General features: G+C 34.2%; 7 protein-coding genes and 3 pseudogenes across 10 annotated transcripts, besides 1 other annotated feature; 3 read left to right on the top strand and 7 right to left on the bottom strand.

The window, feature by feature from the left end:
* Positions 1–14033: part of a mobile genetic element that runs on past both edges of the window.
* On the bottom strand, positions 542–2223 carry TVAGG3_0237710 (annotated as a pseudogene). Its single transcript has one exon. A coding segment is annotated over exon 1 (1682 nt).
* On the top strand, positions 3195–3659 carry TVAGG3_0237720 (uncharacterized protein; the record flags this gene model as incomplete). The annotated part of the gene is made up of 1 exon (XM_051227570.1): positions 3195–3659. One exon carries the CDS (start codon positions 3195–3197, stop codon positions 3657–3659), a length of 465 nt encoding a protein of 154 aa, XP_051112556.1.
* TVAGG3_0237730 (uncharacterized protein) lies at positions 3950–4258 on the bottom strand (the record flags this gene model as incomplete). Its single annotated transcript, XM_051227571.1, has 1 exon — positions 3950–4258. One exon carries the CDS (start codon positions 4256–4258, stop codon positions 3950–3952), a length of 309 nt encoding a protein of 102 aa, XP_051112557.1.
* On the top strand, positions 4279–4647 carry TVAGG3_0237740 (uncharacterized protein; the record flags this gene model as incomplete). The annotated part of the gene is made up of 1 exon (XM_001301611.1): positions 4279–4647. The coding sequence occupies one exon, from the start codon at positions 4279–4281 to the stop codon at positions 4645–4647; it is 369 nt and encodes a 122-aa protein (XP_001301612.1).
* On the bottom strand, positions 5056–5391 carry TVAGG3_0237750 (organellar and viral DNA polymerase type B; the record flags this gene model as incomplete). Its single annotated transcript, XM_001301610.1, has 1 exon — positions 5056–5391. The coding sequence occupies one exon, from the start codon at positions 5389–5391 to the stop codon at positions 5056–5058; it is 336 nt and encodes a 111-aa protein (XP_001301611.1).
* Positions 6736–7358, bottom strand: TVAGG3_0237760 (integrase core domain containing protein family; the record flags this gene model as incomplete). Its single annotated transcript, XM_051227572.1, has 1 exon — positions 6736–7358. A coding segment is annotated over one exon (623 nt), but the record flags the coding sequence as incomplete, so codon positions are not given.
* Positions 7399–7920, bottom strand: TVAGG3_0237770 (phage tail repeat-like family; the record flags this gene model as incomplete). The annotated part of the gene is made up of 1 exon (XM_051227573.1): positions 7399–7920. The coding sequence occupies one exon, from the start codon at positions 7918–7920 to the stop codon at positions 7399–7401; it is 522 nt and encodes a 173-aa protein (XP_051112559.1).
* Positions 9049–10273, bottom strand: TVAGG3_0237780 (annotated as a pseudogene). Its single transcript has one exon. A coding segment is annotated over exon 1 (1225 nt).
* Positions 10291–11067, top strand: TVAGG3_0237790 (annotated as a pseudogene). Its single transcript has one exon. A coding segment is annotated over exon 1 (777 nt).
* TVAGG3_0237800 (protein of unknown function, DUF4106 family) lies at positions 12397–13152 on the bottom strand (the record flags this gene model as incomplete). Its single annotated transcript, XM_051227574.1, has 1 exon — positions 12397–13152. One exon carries the CDS (start codon positions 13150–13152, stop codon positions 12397–12399), a length of 756 nt encoding a protein of 251 aa, XP_051112560.1.

The raw sequence follows: 14033 nt of genomic DNA on the forward strand, positions 1-14033 counted from the left end.
ATGGTTGTAGTTTCTGATGGCATATCTTATAGCATCTTTGTCATTTACTATGGTTATTTTTGACTCAATAGGAGATAGAATAGTTTTGCCATAAATACTGTTCAGAATGAGCTTTATATTTTCTTGCAAAGGATTTCCTTCTTTCTTATACTTTAACCTTAACTCAAACAACTTCTTTACTTCATCTCTTATTCTAATATCTCTGTTTCCATCGTAATAGTATCCTTGCAACACTTCACATTTGACACCTTGATATTTTATGAGGTCTTGTAATGTTATATGGTCAACATACATTAACAGCAAGTGTTTGAACTTCTGGGAACGTTAAGTTCTGGATTTAGTTCAGGGTCACAAACTATTAAAGGAAAGTGTCTATGTATTCCAATCTCTGTTATCTTAATGAGAACAAAGAAGCCAGACATAAACTTTTCACCAATGGGTTCCTTTTGGTCGTCATCGAATAAATGTCTCATGAGATACTCTGTGCTTAACATTTCTTTCTTCATAACCTTTGGAATACCTTCTAAAGTATAAAGTCTTGCTATAGCGGATGGATATAATGAAACAGCGTCGAAGTCAGCAATGAGTTTCTTTTCGCTCTTTTGTTTAATGTTATCTGACAGCATACATCTTCCCCCTTGAATACAGCGTGAAATAAATTCTCTTGGTTTATTTGAGAGGTCATATAAATTTCCATTCGGGAAGTACACTCTGTTCTCAAATAATTTGTTAGCAATTGAACAAATACTAACGTAGTCATAAACGTTTAAATCAAATTCTTTCAATATGTCATTGCGGAACTTAACAAAACCTTCTCTTAAAATTCTTACATCTTGTTTGCAATAAAATGTGCTATACTTTTCTAAGTCGAAGTGGTTCTCATCTATTCTGCAACCTTTGATGGAATCTATGTTTTTCATGAATGTATCTGCATCCCGGATAAACTTACATGCTTCAGAAATGACACCAGTTCTGTTGTCATTTGCTAACAAAGTACTGCTGTAGTAGTTATATGGAAATACTTCTTTCGGTCCTGTTTGTAAGTTAAACATAGCAGGAAATAGTTTAAGCTTCTTATTTATAACACTGTAAGAGTCTTTTATAATAATTGCCCTTCCTTTATATAAGCCAGTTATTTGCATTGTTCGTGAACCTTTAATGATGGGAGTTCCTTTCACTTCTGTCATGTGTCTTAAGATGAAGTTTATATCATAACTGAGGTTATGGAAATATATTAAACTCTTGTCAGGAAGTCGTTCCAAAAATTCTGTTGCACAGTTCTGACCCCAAATGCTTTCACTCACTGAACCATCTTCACTGTCATAACAGATGTTAAAAGCTTTATGAAAGCCGTCTGTGCTACACTCAAAGTCAGCAAAGAAAACGTGCTGAGGAATGAACTTGCACTTATTTTTATTTACTTCTTTTGACTCGGCTTTCTTCTTCAGTTGTACACAATACTTTGGAGCATATGTCAAATCTTTAAATGGTGCAAGGTTCTGTTTATATAAGTCAGTCGTATATGTGAAAAGTTCTCCATAAGAAATAGGTTCGAAATATTTGCACTCCCACAATGTTTTCATAACATCCCATAACGGTGTTGTTCTATCATAACGAACTACATATTTATCTTCTCTTTTTGTATAAATCTTCATCTGTTTCTCAAGGTTCATTCCACCACAAGCTTTGAGAATTTCTATATAGTTGCGAATGAAATATGTTGTCATTGGTAATCTTTCATTTAGCATGTAGTGGTCTTCAACAAGAAGTAAGTCAATAGTTCGAACAGTTTCACATTCTTTTGGTATGTATCTCTTTATTTCATTATGTCTTGAGTCATTGAAGTAACCAATGGTAACATTAAATGCTATACCTGTTGCGTCAGAAATTTCTTGTACTTTACTTTGAGGAAAGTCTCTAACACGAATGACTTCTCTCATGTGGTCAATAGTCTCTCCATCTACTCCAGCCTGAATGCAAGCATAAACGAAACAATTGTCTTCTGTCATAAGTGTGCAGTTCTTTTGTTCAATTCATTGAAATTTGGTAGCGTTCAAGATTTATAGGTAATGTGCAAAGATACTTCCAGAACTGACCGCTTCTCTTCTTATAAAACTTCTTTTCACCATTATCTTTCCAAAAGCTTTCTATAAGTGCTGGGTTTCCTGTTTGCTTAAGAGCTTCCAAAATGGCTTTCTGGTCATTTGTCAGTGTGCTTTCATCTCTATATGGTCTCTTTTTTGGTTTGCCTTTCTTTACATCTGACATCGTTAAGCCTTCATATTCTGTTAAATCATACATCTTTATTTCAGTAAGATTCTTTATGTTTGTCAAGAAGAAGTCATAGTGCATTTCAACAATACCTGCAGCATTTGCTTCTATCTCTGATATAAAGTTCTCCTTCAAGAGCTGATGTAGTAATGTTCCAATATTATTGAGGTTTAACGTAGAACATTCATACTTTCCACCAAGTTTATAACATACCATCCATCTCTGTTGTGAGTTTATTTTAATTTTCTCTAAGAGTCTCATGAAAACCTTACCGAAATGTTTGTGTAAGTAGTCTCTGTTTGGTTCATCTAAAGCTTCGATGTTAAAGTCAATGAGTCTATTGCCTGACTTCACATTTCTCTTCCTATTCTCTTCATCTTTCTTTAACCATCTCTCACCTTCTTTTGGTTTGTCGTCAATGGAACGAATGGACATCGTTAGCTTTGCGAACTTGTTCTATAGCGCTCTTAAACATCTCTCTTCTCTGTTGTTTCAGTGTGTCGTCTCTTCTTCTTGTTTCACCAACGTTCGCATTTGTTATGTCAAACATTTCTCTTCTTACTTCATGAGGTACTGAACGTCTATGATATAAGTCAATAGCAACGTCATTTAAAGGAAATGCTCTTGCATGGACTTCGTCCTCGCCGCGTTGCGCTTTATGAACTCATGAATTCTATCATAACTTATTGCACCATTATAGTCTTTAATGAAGTCAGCGAGTGCTTTTTTGTTTGTTGCGTAATGCTTTGCAACATCTATATTAGCTTCTGTAAGAAGTTGTTTTATTTCCGAGTGTTCTAACTTAGACAACTTCCGATACATCTTTAGTAGGAAATAAAAAAAATATTTTTTGAAAAAATTAGATTAGATTTTTTTAAAGTTATTTTTCAAAATAATTTAATATTTTTATTTTAATGAAACACATGCAAGATTGCAAGTTCTTTTCATACAATGCTCTCGCTACTGCCATCAAGAATGAGTTCAATAATGCTTCAAATGTTAATGTTATCTTTAACAAGAAGTTTGTGAAAGAATCTAAGTTTGGTCAGTATGTCAGACCATTAGCTATCGTCATTGACCGCAAACGTTATACTTCACAAGAGTTAGCAGTAGTTTTGAAACAAAAGAGTTTCTTCGTGAATGTCAAAGATACTCATTATACTGTCATAAAGAACTCTAACGTTGACTTCTTCAGTATTGCTTTAAATCTTTCCGAACAGAAAGAATATAAGAAGGGTGAAACAAATGTGAAATATTATCCTTCATCTCTGAAGACAATAACGAACAAAGATGTTATACAGAAATTCTTACCAAAGGTTGAAGAAGCTTCTATTGACATTGACGAAGGAAGTGAAATGGTTGAAGAAATAGACCCTGAAGCTATTTAAGCAAAAATATATTTTTGGTTAGTCTTCATATCGATATTTTACAACAATTCCCCAATGTATAAACTTTTCATACGCTTTTTCATAAGCTTTATATACCTTCAGAAATTTTGCATAATCTTTAGAAGCATTTAGATATTGTTTAAATGCTTTGTATGTCTTCAGAAATTTTGCATAATCTTTTACATGTTGTTCGTTCTCTTCTTCTGTCATGAGTTCCGAATATTCTAAATTCATGTTCTTTCATATGAGATAAAATTTTATAAAAAAAAATAAAATTAGCTTAGATTTTTTTATTCTTCCTCTTTGAAGTTTTCGAAATATTCTGTTATTTTTTCCTTCAGTAATGTTAAGTCTTCTTTGAATGTAAGTATTGTGCAACCTTTGATGTCATAGTGTGTTTGAGGAAGAGTATTTTTGACAATTTCCTTTATTTGCTCATTCGGTGTCATTGAAATCGGTAAGTTTTCACGATAGAACCAGTTTCTGTCAGATTTATATATTTTAGCTAAGTCATAAAAGCTCTTGTTGTTTCTTCTGACTAAATGCAACATAACCATATCTTTATCTTCTTCTTTCTCCAACTCTTCAGTATATATCATTAAATTTTATCCTGTATGAAATGACTTTAAAAAGATTATTGACTGACTTCGAATACTATCTCATTGACGCACTGACAGACCCTCAAAACTGTGTTGAAAGTTCTTTAAGCTTTAAGATTGAAGGTACGACGCATTTTGTCTTCACTTACGTATTGAAAGAATATGACCGTTATCATAACGAAGTGAATCAAACACTAATAAAATTTGTAGATAAAAAATTGGATGAATATTTTAAACGTGAAGACTCAAACACCGCTGGAGATGATGAAGAATACAGACAAGTTATTGAAAAAAATAACGCAAGATTAGATGCAATAGAAAAGAAGTTTAATGAATGTCTTACAAACACGTATGAATATCTTATGCGGTGGGAAGCTAGATGGAAATAAATTTACGTCAAATATGCAATTTATAAAATCTTATGTCGACAGGCTACGTAGCACAGTGATCTAAGGTGGTGTTATGGAGGGGTCAGGGTCTGTGGTTCGAACCGCGGCAGCGCCGTATTTTCTTATTTTCTTTGTTTGTCTTGTTTGTCGTGAATAAAAAGCGTCATAAAAGTGCTCTATCTTCCACGGGAATAAATAAAAAATTTACTTTATTTCTTCTTTATTTCTTTGTTCCCGTGGAAGAAGGGTTTTGCTGTTTTTTCTCAGCCGAAATCAATGATTTTTTCATTTTTGGAATCCTTAGCGAATGAGGAATCTTTTCTCTCGTGGAAGCTTTGACCAAAAATAATTTTTAGGTGAAGAGGGGAGATCTCACCTGTTTTTTCACCTAATTTTTCACCTCTTTTTTCACAAGCGTTTTACATGAATTGTACGATGTATATTTGAAATCCTAAACAATTTCGTAGCTTCTATTTCTTCTTTTAGTACATCGAATGTTTTAACAATGCCGAAGGTTTCTTTATATTTCTTCTTGACGTCAGACAGAAGGAAATCGTCAGCAGTTGGATAGTTTTTGTTCAGAAATGACAGCATGTCCATTTTATTTTCTACCGGCTTCTCTGCTTCTTTCTTTAAGTCTGCATAGTCGTTTCGCATTCTTTCTATCTCTTTGACTGAGTAGTTATATTTTCTTATTGCTGCTTTACATTTTGAACATTGCGGCATCGTTTTTGCGTTATACATTGAAATAAAACCAGCTAGAACAACTAAGGCGTCAATGGTTTTCTTTAACTCAAAAGCTGCTGGTTTTATCTGTTCATTCCATACCTTACCTCTTCTATCTTTATCTCTTATCTGCCATACCATTTTGCAACTAATGAAACAAAGTTATCGTTTGTCTTAAATTCTTCGGATGTAAAGGTCAGAAATATTTTTATAAACCATGTCGCAATCTTTGTCCATAACTTTATGGTTGCAATGAAAACCAAGGAATTCATAATTTACTTACGTATGAATTTCTTAATTTCTACTGAGTCAGTTGCTTTGACTTCAATTTCGTCGAATTCAGGAATAGTTAGTTTTTGCTGCTGATTTCAGGTAGTTTAGGCAAATGGTCGATGAGGTCCTCCATTTCATAAAGATACTGTCATTTGTTTCATCTTTCGCACTACAGTCTAAATTACTTGTTAAAAGTTCTTGCTTTATCTTCTGGATTTCTGTTTCAAAAGTTATATGAAGAAGGAATAAAGCTTTTCATCTCTACCAACATTGACGTAGGATTCATGACTAGCGAGTTTGGTGCTGTAGTTGTGGACAGAGTCCCGCCGTTTTGTGGCTTGAATTGTTGTTGTGCCGATTGTTGAAATCATATCTTTATACAAATAAAAAAAAATAAAAATAAAACTAACTTTATTTTTTCTATCTTAAGGAAATTCATGAAAATTCGTGAGGGTGAAAAAACAGGTGAAAAAACGGGTGAAATCTCACCTCTTCAACCTCAATTATATTTTTGGTCATGGACTTCGTCCTCGCGCTTTGCGGTCTTTTATGTTAAAATAAATGGTACCATTAATGATATCATGACTGTTCTCATTCATGTCTGATTTACATCTAATGAAAAAGTTTAGAAGAATTTTCTTATTCTTTCTGGCTTATTTTTGTCTTTCCAGTACTCCCGCTCTAATGGTCCCAGATGTGTTGACTTTGACTCTCTCAAGTTCTTAGATGGTATATAACATCTTCAACGCCTCCTTATATCTTACTTTATAAGTGTCATCGTTTATGTTATAGCCAAGTATTTCAATAACCACTCCTCGCTTTGCTTCGTCAATGGTTTCAGCAAGTTTGCCATTACTACTTTCAACTAATTTATGTCGAGTGTAAAACGCAATAGAGTCGTCAGCAGCTTTTATAAGATATCCATTACTTTGCGTAGAGTCTACGATATAATAGTTTCTACTTAACCTTAAACGTTTCTTTGTCAACGGTTTGTCGTCAAGAACTACACGAACTTTTGTACCAGGAATGATGGTAAATTGTGTTGAATTTCTGATATTTTGTGTTTGACTTCGTTTCTTTTGTATATACTTTTCTTCTTGTTGTTGTGTCATTGAATTTGGTGTATGTCCTGTTGTAGAATGTGTTGAGGAATTATATACTTCGAGAAAATGTTTCATTGTTTCTTCGGTAAAGTCTCGCTCTTGGTTTAAATCTCTGAGCGTTCTTATGAAGCGGTTTATGATGCCGAGTATGTTATGGTTATGGTCTTCAGTAGTGTAGTGAGTTATGTTATGCTTAATGAGAAAATCTGTGATTTCATTGCTGAGGTAAGCACTGTCTTGGTCTGATGTTAAAGTACTTGGGCTATGTTCTGCTACAAACTTTTGTAAAACTCTTAACACTTCATGAGTTCCTTTATTTTTCATTGGATATGCATATGCTTTACGAGTGTTAACATTAATGAAGATGAGGAATGGTTTATGTCCTCCTTTTCTGCTTTGAATGAGAGTGTCAAATTGGTATGCGTCAGGAGCGTTGGAGTAAATTGGTAAAAAGTAGTCGTAAGGGTTTATTTTTGTTTGATGTACAACATTTTTGTCAAAGAACCTTTTCACTTCAGCTCTGTTAGTAAATCCCCAACTCTTTGCAGCTTCATTGAATTTCTTAAATGACCTCCATGGATGTTGTTTGAATACTTCTTTCAAGCTCATTTATGTAAAGTTAAAGATTTTATTCTAGGCTCAAGCGCGTTCAATGAACGCGGTACCATGCGAATACAGTCACAAATGGTGGCATATAATCTGCACCCGAGCCTGTTGGATTTGTTGTGAAAGTGTGTGAATGATTTCCTCCTGGTTCAGTTGGTCGAAAAATCTTTTTTGCTGCATTGTTATAAGATGGAGATAAAACGTCATTGCCTGCTTCATAGTCTGAGTTGTATAATGGGTGGTCTCTTAATGAGTGGCTATGGTCGCCAGAAAAGTTTGTAGTTCCTGTATGAGTGTGCGGTGGAAGGTTTGCTTCTTTAATTTTCTTCGAACCTCCTGTTTGCTTTGAATATCTAGCACAGTATAAGAATTTATCTACAATCTGCTTCCACGTACCAAAACCTAAAACTGTTTCTGGATTTGTTGAATTCATTGACGTATAAATAGAGCCTATAGGATATAATGTTTGAAGTATTTCAGTCTTTAATGTTTGAAGCTCTGTTTTGTCTGCTTTCTTATCATATAAATCTTGAGCAGTGAATTTAACATTATTTTCATCATCCATGACATAAACATTTTTACAGCTAATTTCTTTCTTCGTTGTTATGTTTTCATTCGATGTTAAACCTTGTGGAAAGTTAGGAGGTTATATAATTAATGCATCCCACCAGTTCCGCCAACCGTTCCTTCAATACTTTCTATAGCAACAGTTGAGAAGGAGTTATGTGTATGTTCTTTGTCAGCTTTCTTATCTAACATTGCTGGTAGTTCATGTGTTTCAAAGTTTCTGGCATGACCTTCAATGTTCATACATTTACTATTTAAGGAGTTTAGTGTATCTTTTACGCTTGTACTTGGATTCTCTAAAGGTGCACTTGAACCAAGGGTATAGTTCAATATTATGTCGTCTGCTCTAACAGTAGTGAAGGATTCATGTGTATGGTTCTTGTCAGCTTTACTATTTAATGTAGCTTGAAGTTCATTTATATCGGAGATATTGTGTTTATGAGATTTCAAAACTTTGTTCATTGCTTCAAGTTCATCTTTGTCAGCTTTACTTTTAATAGCATCTTCAAAAGTTATTTTTGCCTTAACTCTCAAAGTAAATCTTGGTTCAACTAATACACCGTTAACAAAGAAACTAGAGGCATAAATTTCATCGTTATAACCAAATGCTTCTGGTGCTTTACCTGTGTCATACTGTACAGTACAGTGTATGTCATAACCTTTAGCACGAATGAATTTATATCTTCTTTCATTAACATCTTCCGTCTTCACTTCTTCATCCTGTGTTAAATATCCATGGTAGTCCGTTATAATCTGTTCGTCTGAACTTATATAATGAACATGGTTTTTATCTGCTTTTTCGGCTAATTTCTCTTCTATCTCATTTATTTCAAGTTCATGCCTACCACCACCTCCCGAAGAAGTATTTTTCTTCAGCTCTTGAAGAACGTCCACTTCGCCATCTTTGGTGTCAATAATGAGACTTTGAGTTAAAACCTTTCCTGTCTTAATGGATGTTTGTAAAACTTCTTCTTCACCGTGTTCGGGGTCATGGTCGTCATCATATCTTGTGAAATCAGAGATGTTGTCATACATTAAGCATATCTGTCTCAAAAGTTCTGCTATTTGAAACTGGAACGAAAGATATACAGAACTTTCATCATCTCCTAAAGTCAAGTCTGCTTTCTTAAGTATTTCTTGAATGTATGCAATGAGAACAGAGTACCTTGGAAAATATTCGAACAATATTTCATTAGCTGTTGGTTTTGGTGGTTCTTTTGGAGTTTCTGTTGTTTCAGTTCCTTCTGTAGGTTCTGTTGGAGTTTCTGCATCTCTTGACTTCAATGCTCTTGCTCTCAAAGACCTAAATGTTAGAGCACCAGGTTTTACAAAGGACTTTATAAATGCTTTAATAGTTCCTGGTAAGTTATTGTTAGCATTAAGTAAGTTCCTTATGCTTCCATCATGTACGTCCATAGCACTATGTAAAAAATCTATACTTTTCTTGTAGTCAGCAATAGACTGACTGTGATTTTTTAAAGATTTGTCAATACCTTTAAGCCAATCTTCATGCATGTCTGATACTGAGCCAAGAATATCATTTGCTCCTTTAGTGTATTTTGTGCTTCTCGTAAAGTATCCAATCCCGTACGTGCATTGTTTGCTATACGTCTTACAGTATCTATTTGACTCCTTGTTTCTTGCATCCAACCAGATAAAGTTTTAATAGTATCCGAACCATTTGAAATGAAGTTCAAAGCATTTTTAACGTCATCTAAAACTTCTTCACCAAGTACTGCCCATATCTTTCCGATTTGGTATTGAAGAACTCCATATGAAGCAGCTGTTAAACCAGTATTTATAAGGTTCCATATCCATGATTTAGCAGTTTTTCCATCCTTTCCATCTTCACCATCCAAACCGTTTTCGCCTTGAGGTCCTTGTATTCCTTGTATTCCTTGTGGTCCTTGAGGTCCAGTGTCACCCTTCTCTCCTTTCAGTTCATCTTTATGTTCGTTATAATATTCTAATGTCATAAGGTGTACATCATTACTGCTACCAGCAACGCCAAGAATTTGTTTCTCATTCATGACTAAATTCTTTAGGCATTTAATGTTGTCGTCAAATCGAAAGCTCTTTAACAATTCAATGAGAACATTTAATACTTTCACTAATGAGGCATCTACTGTAGAATTTATATATTGCACCGTTCCATCATTTATGATGGGAACCTTGCTTGTTGTAATGAATGGGTCATAAGTGTTAAAAGTATCGAAATCAATGACTTTTTTAGTTTTTCCATCGTCAATGACTAAATCATTGCCTTCAATGGTTAAAGTTGAGTTTTCGTTTACTAGTTCATGTGCTCTTCTTGCTTCATTTGTTTCATACGCATATGCAGCAATAGTCATATTTTAATGAGAATAAAATGTTGTTCTATTTGCAAAGTACAGACCCAAACGAATACGGGACAGTAAAGCTACAAACAAACTTAGGTCTTCAGAATGAAGCGCTTGCTTTCAGAGTTGTTGACTTCAATACTATCGCAACTTTTGTCATAACAGATGAAACAGATTTCATGGAGATTGAAATAGATGGAAAGAAGCACGAAATAAGATTTCACAATAATGTAGAATATAAGATGGAAACATTAGCTGGAGTGTTAAATGCTCTCATAAATACTACAATAAACAAGGATAACGAAGAAAACTTAATGAATGTTAAACTTATTGCAGGAGTTTTGAAGTTCAGTTATGCGAAGGAGTTTAAGATACCAAGAATGAGTCATAGAGTACAACTTCTTTTGGGTGCATACCATATGACATTTCCTTTGAAAAGTGTTGACAAAACGATTGAGATGAAATCTGTTCCATACGTATGTTATGGTAATTGTTTGTACATTGAGTCTAAATAGCTAATGTCACAGGTATTTCAGGAGTTAATAGTAAAGGTTCAGTAGAATATAAATCCTTCTGTTATGCAGTCAATTCAATGTTCATTCCAAACGTTCCTGTCATAGCAACTCATTTAGGTAAATGGGTTCGCATTAGTCCTCATAATTTGGAAAGACATGCAATTCAGACTTGTTGACTTTCAAGGAGAGCCTGTAGAACTGAAGGCACCAGTGCGAATGACTGTTGAAGTTGACTTTTTAGAAAATATTAAATGCAACAGCTTACAAGAGAACTCAGAGCTAAAAATATAAAGTATGAATGTTATGTATTAGGTCATGAACTTTGGTTGTTGCTGTTTGATGAAACAGATGAGTTAATTATGTCAGTCAAGAGAACAGAAAAATATTGTGTTAGTGAAAACTGCACCAAGTCAATAAGATTAGGTTTGCATTATGAAGATGAGTTCGATACTGTTGAAGAAGTTTTGGATAGATATTACAAATTGCTAACTTGAAATTTTTTTTGACTGACGGTGCAAAGCGCCAAGATGGGCTCAAAGAGCCCTCCTGACTGCTTTAATTTACTAAAACATATTTCAAACAAAGCTTATATTCTGTTGAAAGTTTTGTATATTCATTCGAATATTTATACTTAAACTCAACTCCTGTAGTTCCTGGTGTTTCAATGATGCGGATGTTACCTATTTTCATGAATAGTGGAGTTTGACCACAGCATTCGATTTCAGGGTCGAGATAGTCAATGACACATTGTTTCCCTGTTATTCGTGAGATAACATTTTCAAGGTCCTCCTTTGTTAGAATTATTTGGTTCTTGCTTATAAGATTTACCAAAAGCTTCTTATCGTCTTTGAGTAAAATTGTTTGTTATAACTGAAGAAGGTAATGGTCTACGTTATCTGAAGGATTTGTTTGAACATTTGTGTAAGGGTTGTCGTTGGCTTCTCTTGAAAGAATTTGGTCCAGTGGTGGATACTCTAACTTAACATCTGATGTAGCGTTAGCGTTTGAAGTTGTGTTTAAATTCACGGCGCCATGCTCCAAGACCGAAGGTCCCGACTTAAGTTCTGGTTCTTTTTCTTTCAAACACTCTGAACTATAGTTCTTTATGACAATATTGTTTGTCGTTCGTGAGTCAACATTTGATGTTGGTTCAATTGGAACATTAACGGCACCAGCTAAGATGGATTTGCTTCTCATTTCATATAGAATAAAAACCTTTTATATGTATGAAATGAACAATATACTCGACAAGGGTTTGAATGTAAAGCTAACGAATGAAAATATTGTTGAATTCACTGAGACAGGAGCTGTGTATAAAGATGTAGAACTACTGAACAAAAGAGCTAAGGGAAGAAGCAGGAACATGAACAAAGGGTGGAAGCCTATAAAAATTTATGTCAATGATGGCTCAGGAGGTTCAAACATAAAGTATGCAGAAAGTTATAGAGTTTATGCTCTCAAAGGTGAAAAGCCTTCATTTAAGAACAGCTATTCTAACGCATATCCTCAAAAGCTAACGGATGGGGAAGTGGATGATATGAATGACAGCAAAAATATTAACAGAAATGGCGACAGAGATGCATGGAATTTGTTTACCATCAGTCAATTGAAGGTTAAACTTTAAAACAATGTTGGTCGTTCCCATGGAATATTTTTGACTTTAATGGTATTAGTCATGATATGAATCTCAAGGTATGAACGAGGAGAGATGAGAGACTTATATGCTTCCCAAATTTCTTCAAAAGGTAATGTTATACCTGACTGTTTCCAAATGAGTTCAATATCATAGCGTGAGAAACCTTGAAAGATAACGAAGTCAGTTATGAGACGTTTTATGTTTAAAGCTAAAAACCTCCATGTTTGCATAAGTATTGCTACAGTTAAATGGTAATGTCTGACTTTAGTTATGATGTTAGCTAATGGTGAGTCTGGTTTTGACACTAAACCTTTTCCGGCGAAGTCGTCGCAAACTAACAAAGTATTTGAAGGATATTTTTTGAAGGGGTATTTTGAAAGTTTTGATAGAATGTAGTTTGTAAGTCGTTTCATATCGTAAACTCCTGAGTACTGACGTAAGTGGTGTTTGTCAATAATTCTTTCCATCTCCTCAGAAGTCTTTTGCATTCCTGACTGTATGAACTCTACGATAGCATAATATTTCCTCTTACGTCGAATGTAACGTTGAAGAAATTCAATGAGTTCACTGTTTGGAACTTTAACGACAGAGGCTTGAACTTTTGACATAAATGTTTTCGCTGTTGAGTCTATAGAGTCTGAAGTTGCTGATATAATGATTTGGTCATAATATGAATCTTGACCTAAACGTTCTGTTATGAGTATATGACGAATGAGGTTAAATGTCTTACCTGAACCCATCTTTCCACAATAGAAATAAACACCATTTGAACAGAACTCATAGTCCTTACTGAAAGGAAGAATGAGAGAAGAGTTAAGTTTGTCTGTAGTTTCATTCATGTCTTCATCTACGTCATGTATTAAATGCTTCATTTTATCTCCATTAAAAATGCAAGTCAGAAATATTCAGAACATAGCACCGAGTCTAACTGACAAGAGTATAAAGATATACTATGAACATGTTATGATGAAACCAACCAAAATTCAAGAAAGTCAGTATACTTATGAATATCCAAGACACTGGGTAGAGTATGTAGGAGGTGAGAAAGCTATTGAAATCAGACAGGTTCGAAGTATTCCAGCAGGAAGAACAATATTATTGAAGAACTTTAATGTTTTGAGGTATAATGATGAAACAAAGAAGCAAGATAGTTTCCCTGTTGCTGTGTATGTGAACTTAGATACAGGAGATGACATGAAAGTTTTTAATACAAAGCTTCAAACGGTAGTGAGAGAACAACTGACTGCGGAAGGACATCCATTGCCTTCAGAAGTTACCATAGCATATAATTTTGAAACAAACTCAATAGATTTTAAAGTCATCTCTGCAAAGAAGTCAGGTTTTACATTTAATGAAGCAGATGTATATTCGAATGAAAACTTCAAAGCTATTGCATGGTTAGATAATGACGATTGCTTTAAGAAATATTTAAATACAGTGACTCAACGATGTCAATAGATGACCTTCGTGGAATGTTACCGTCGACGTTTACAGTAGAAGGTTCAGCAGGATTGCTTACAAGATTGTCAATTGGTGGTATTTGGTCTCGTGAGAACATTGTTATAAATCCAGTATAAGTGAATTTGCTGAAGAATCTATATTATGTCTTTCAAACTACATG

This window comes from Trichomonas vaginalis, chromosome IV (genome assembly GCF_026262505.1).
Source record: "Trichomonas vaginalis G3 chromosome IV, whole genome shotgun sequence".
Lineage (NCBI taxonomy): Eukaryota > Parabasalia > Trichomonadida > Trichomonadidae > Trichomonas > Trichomonas vaginalis.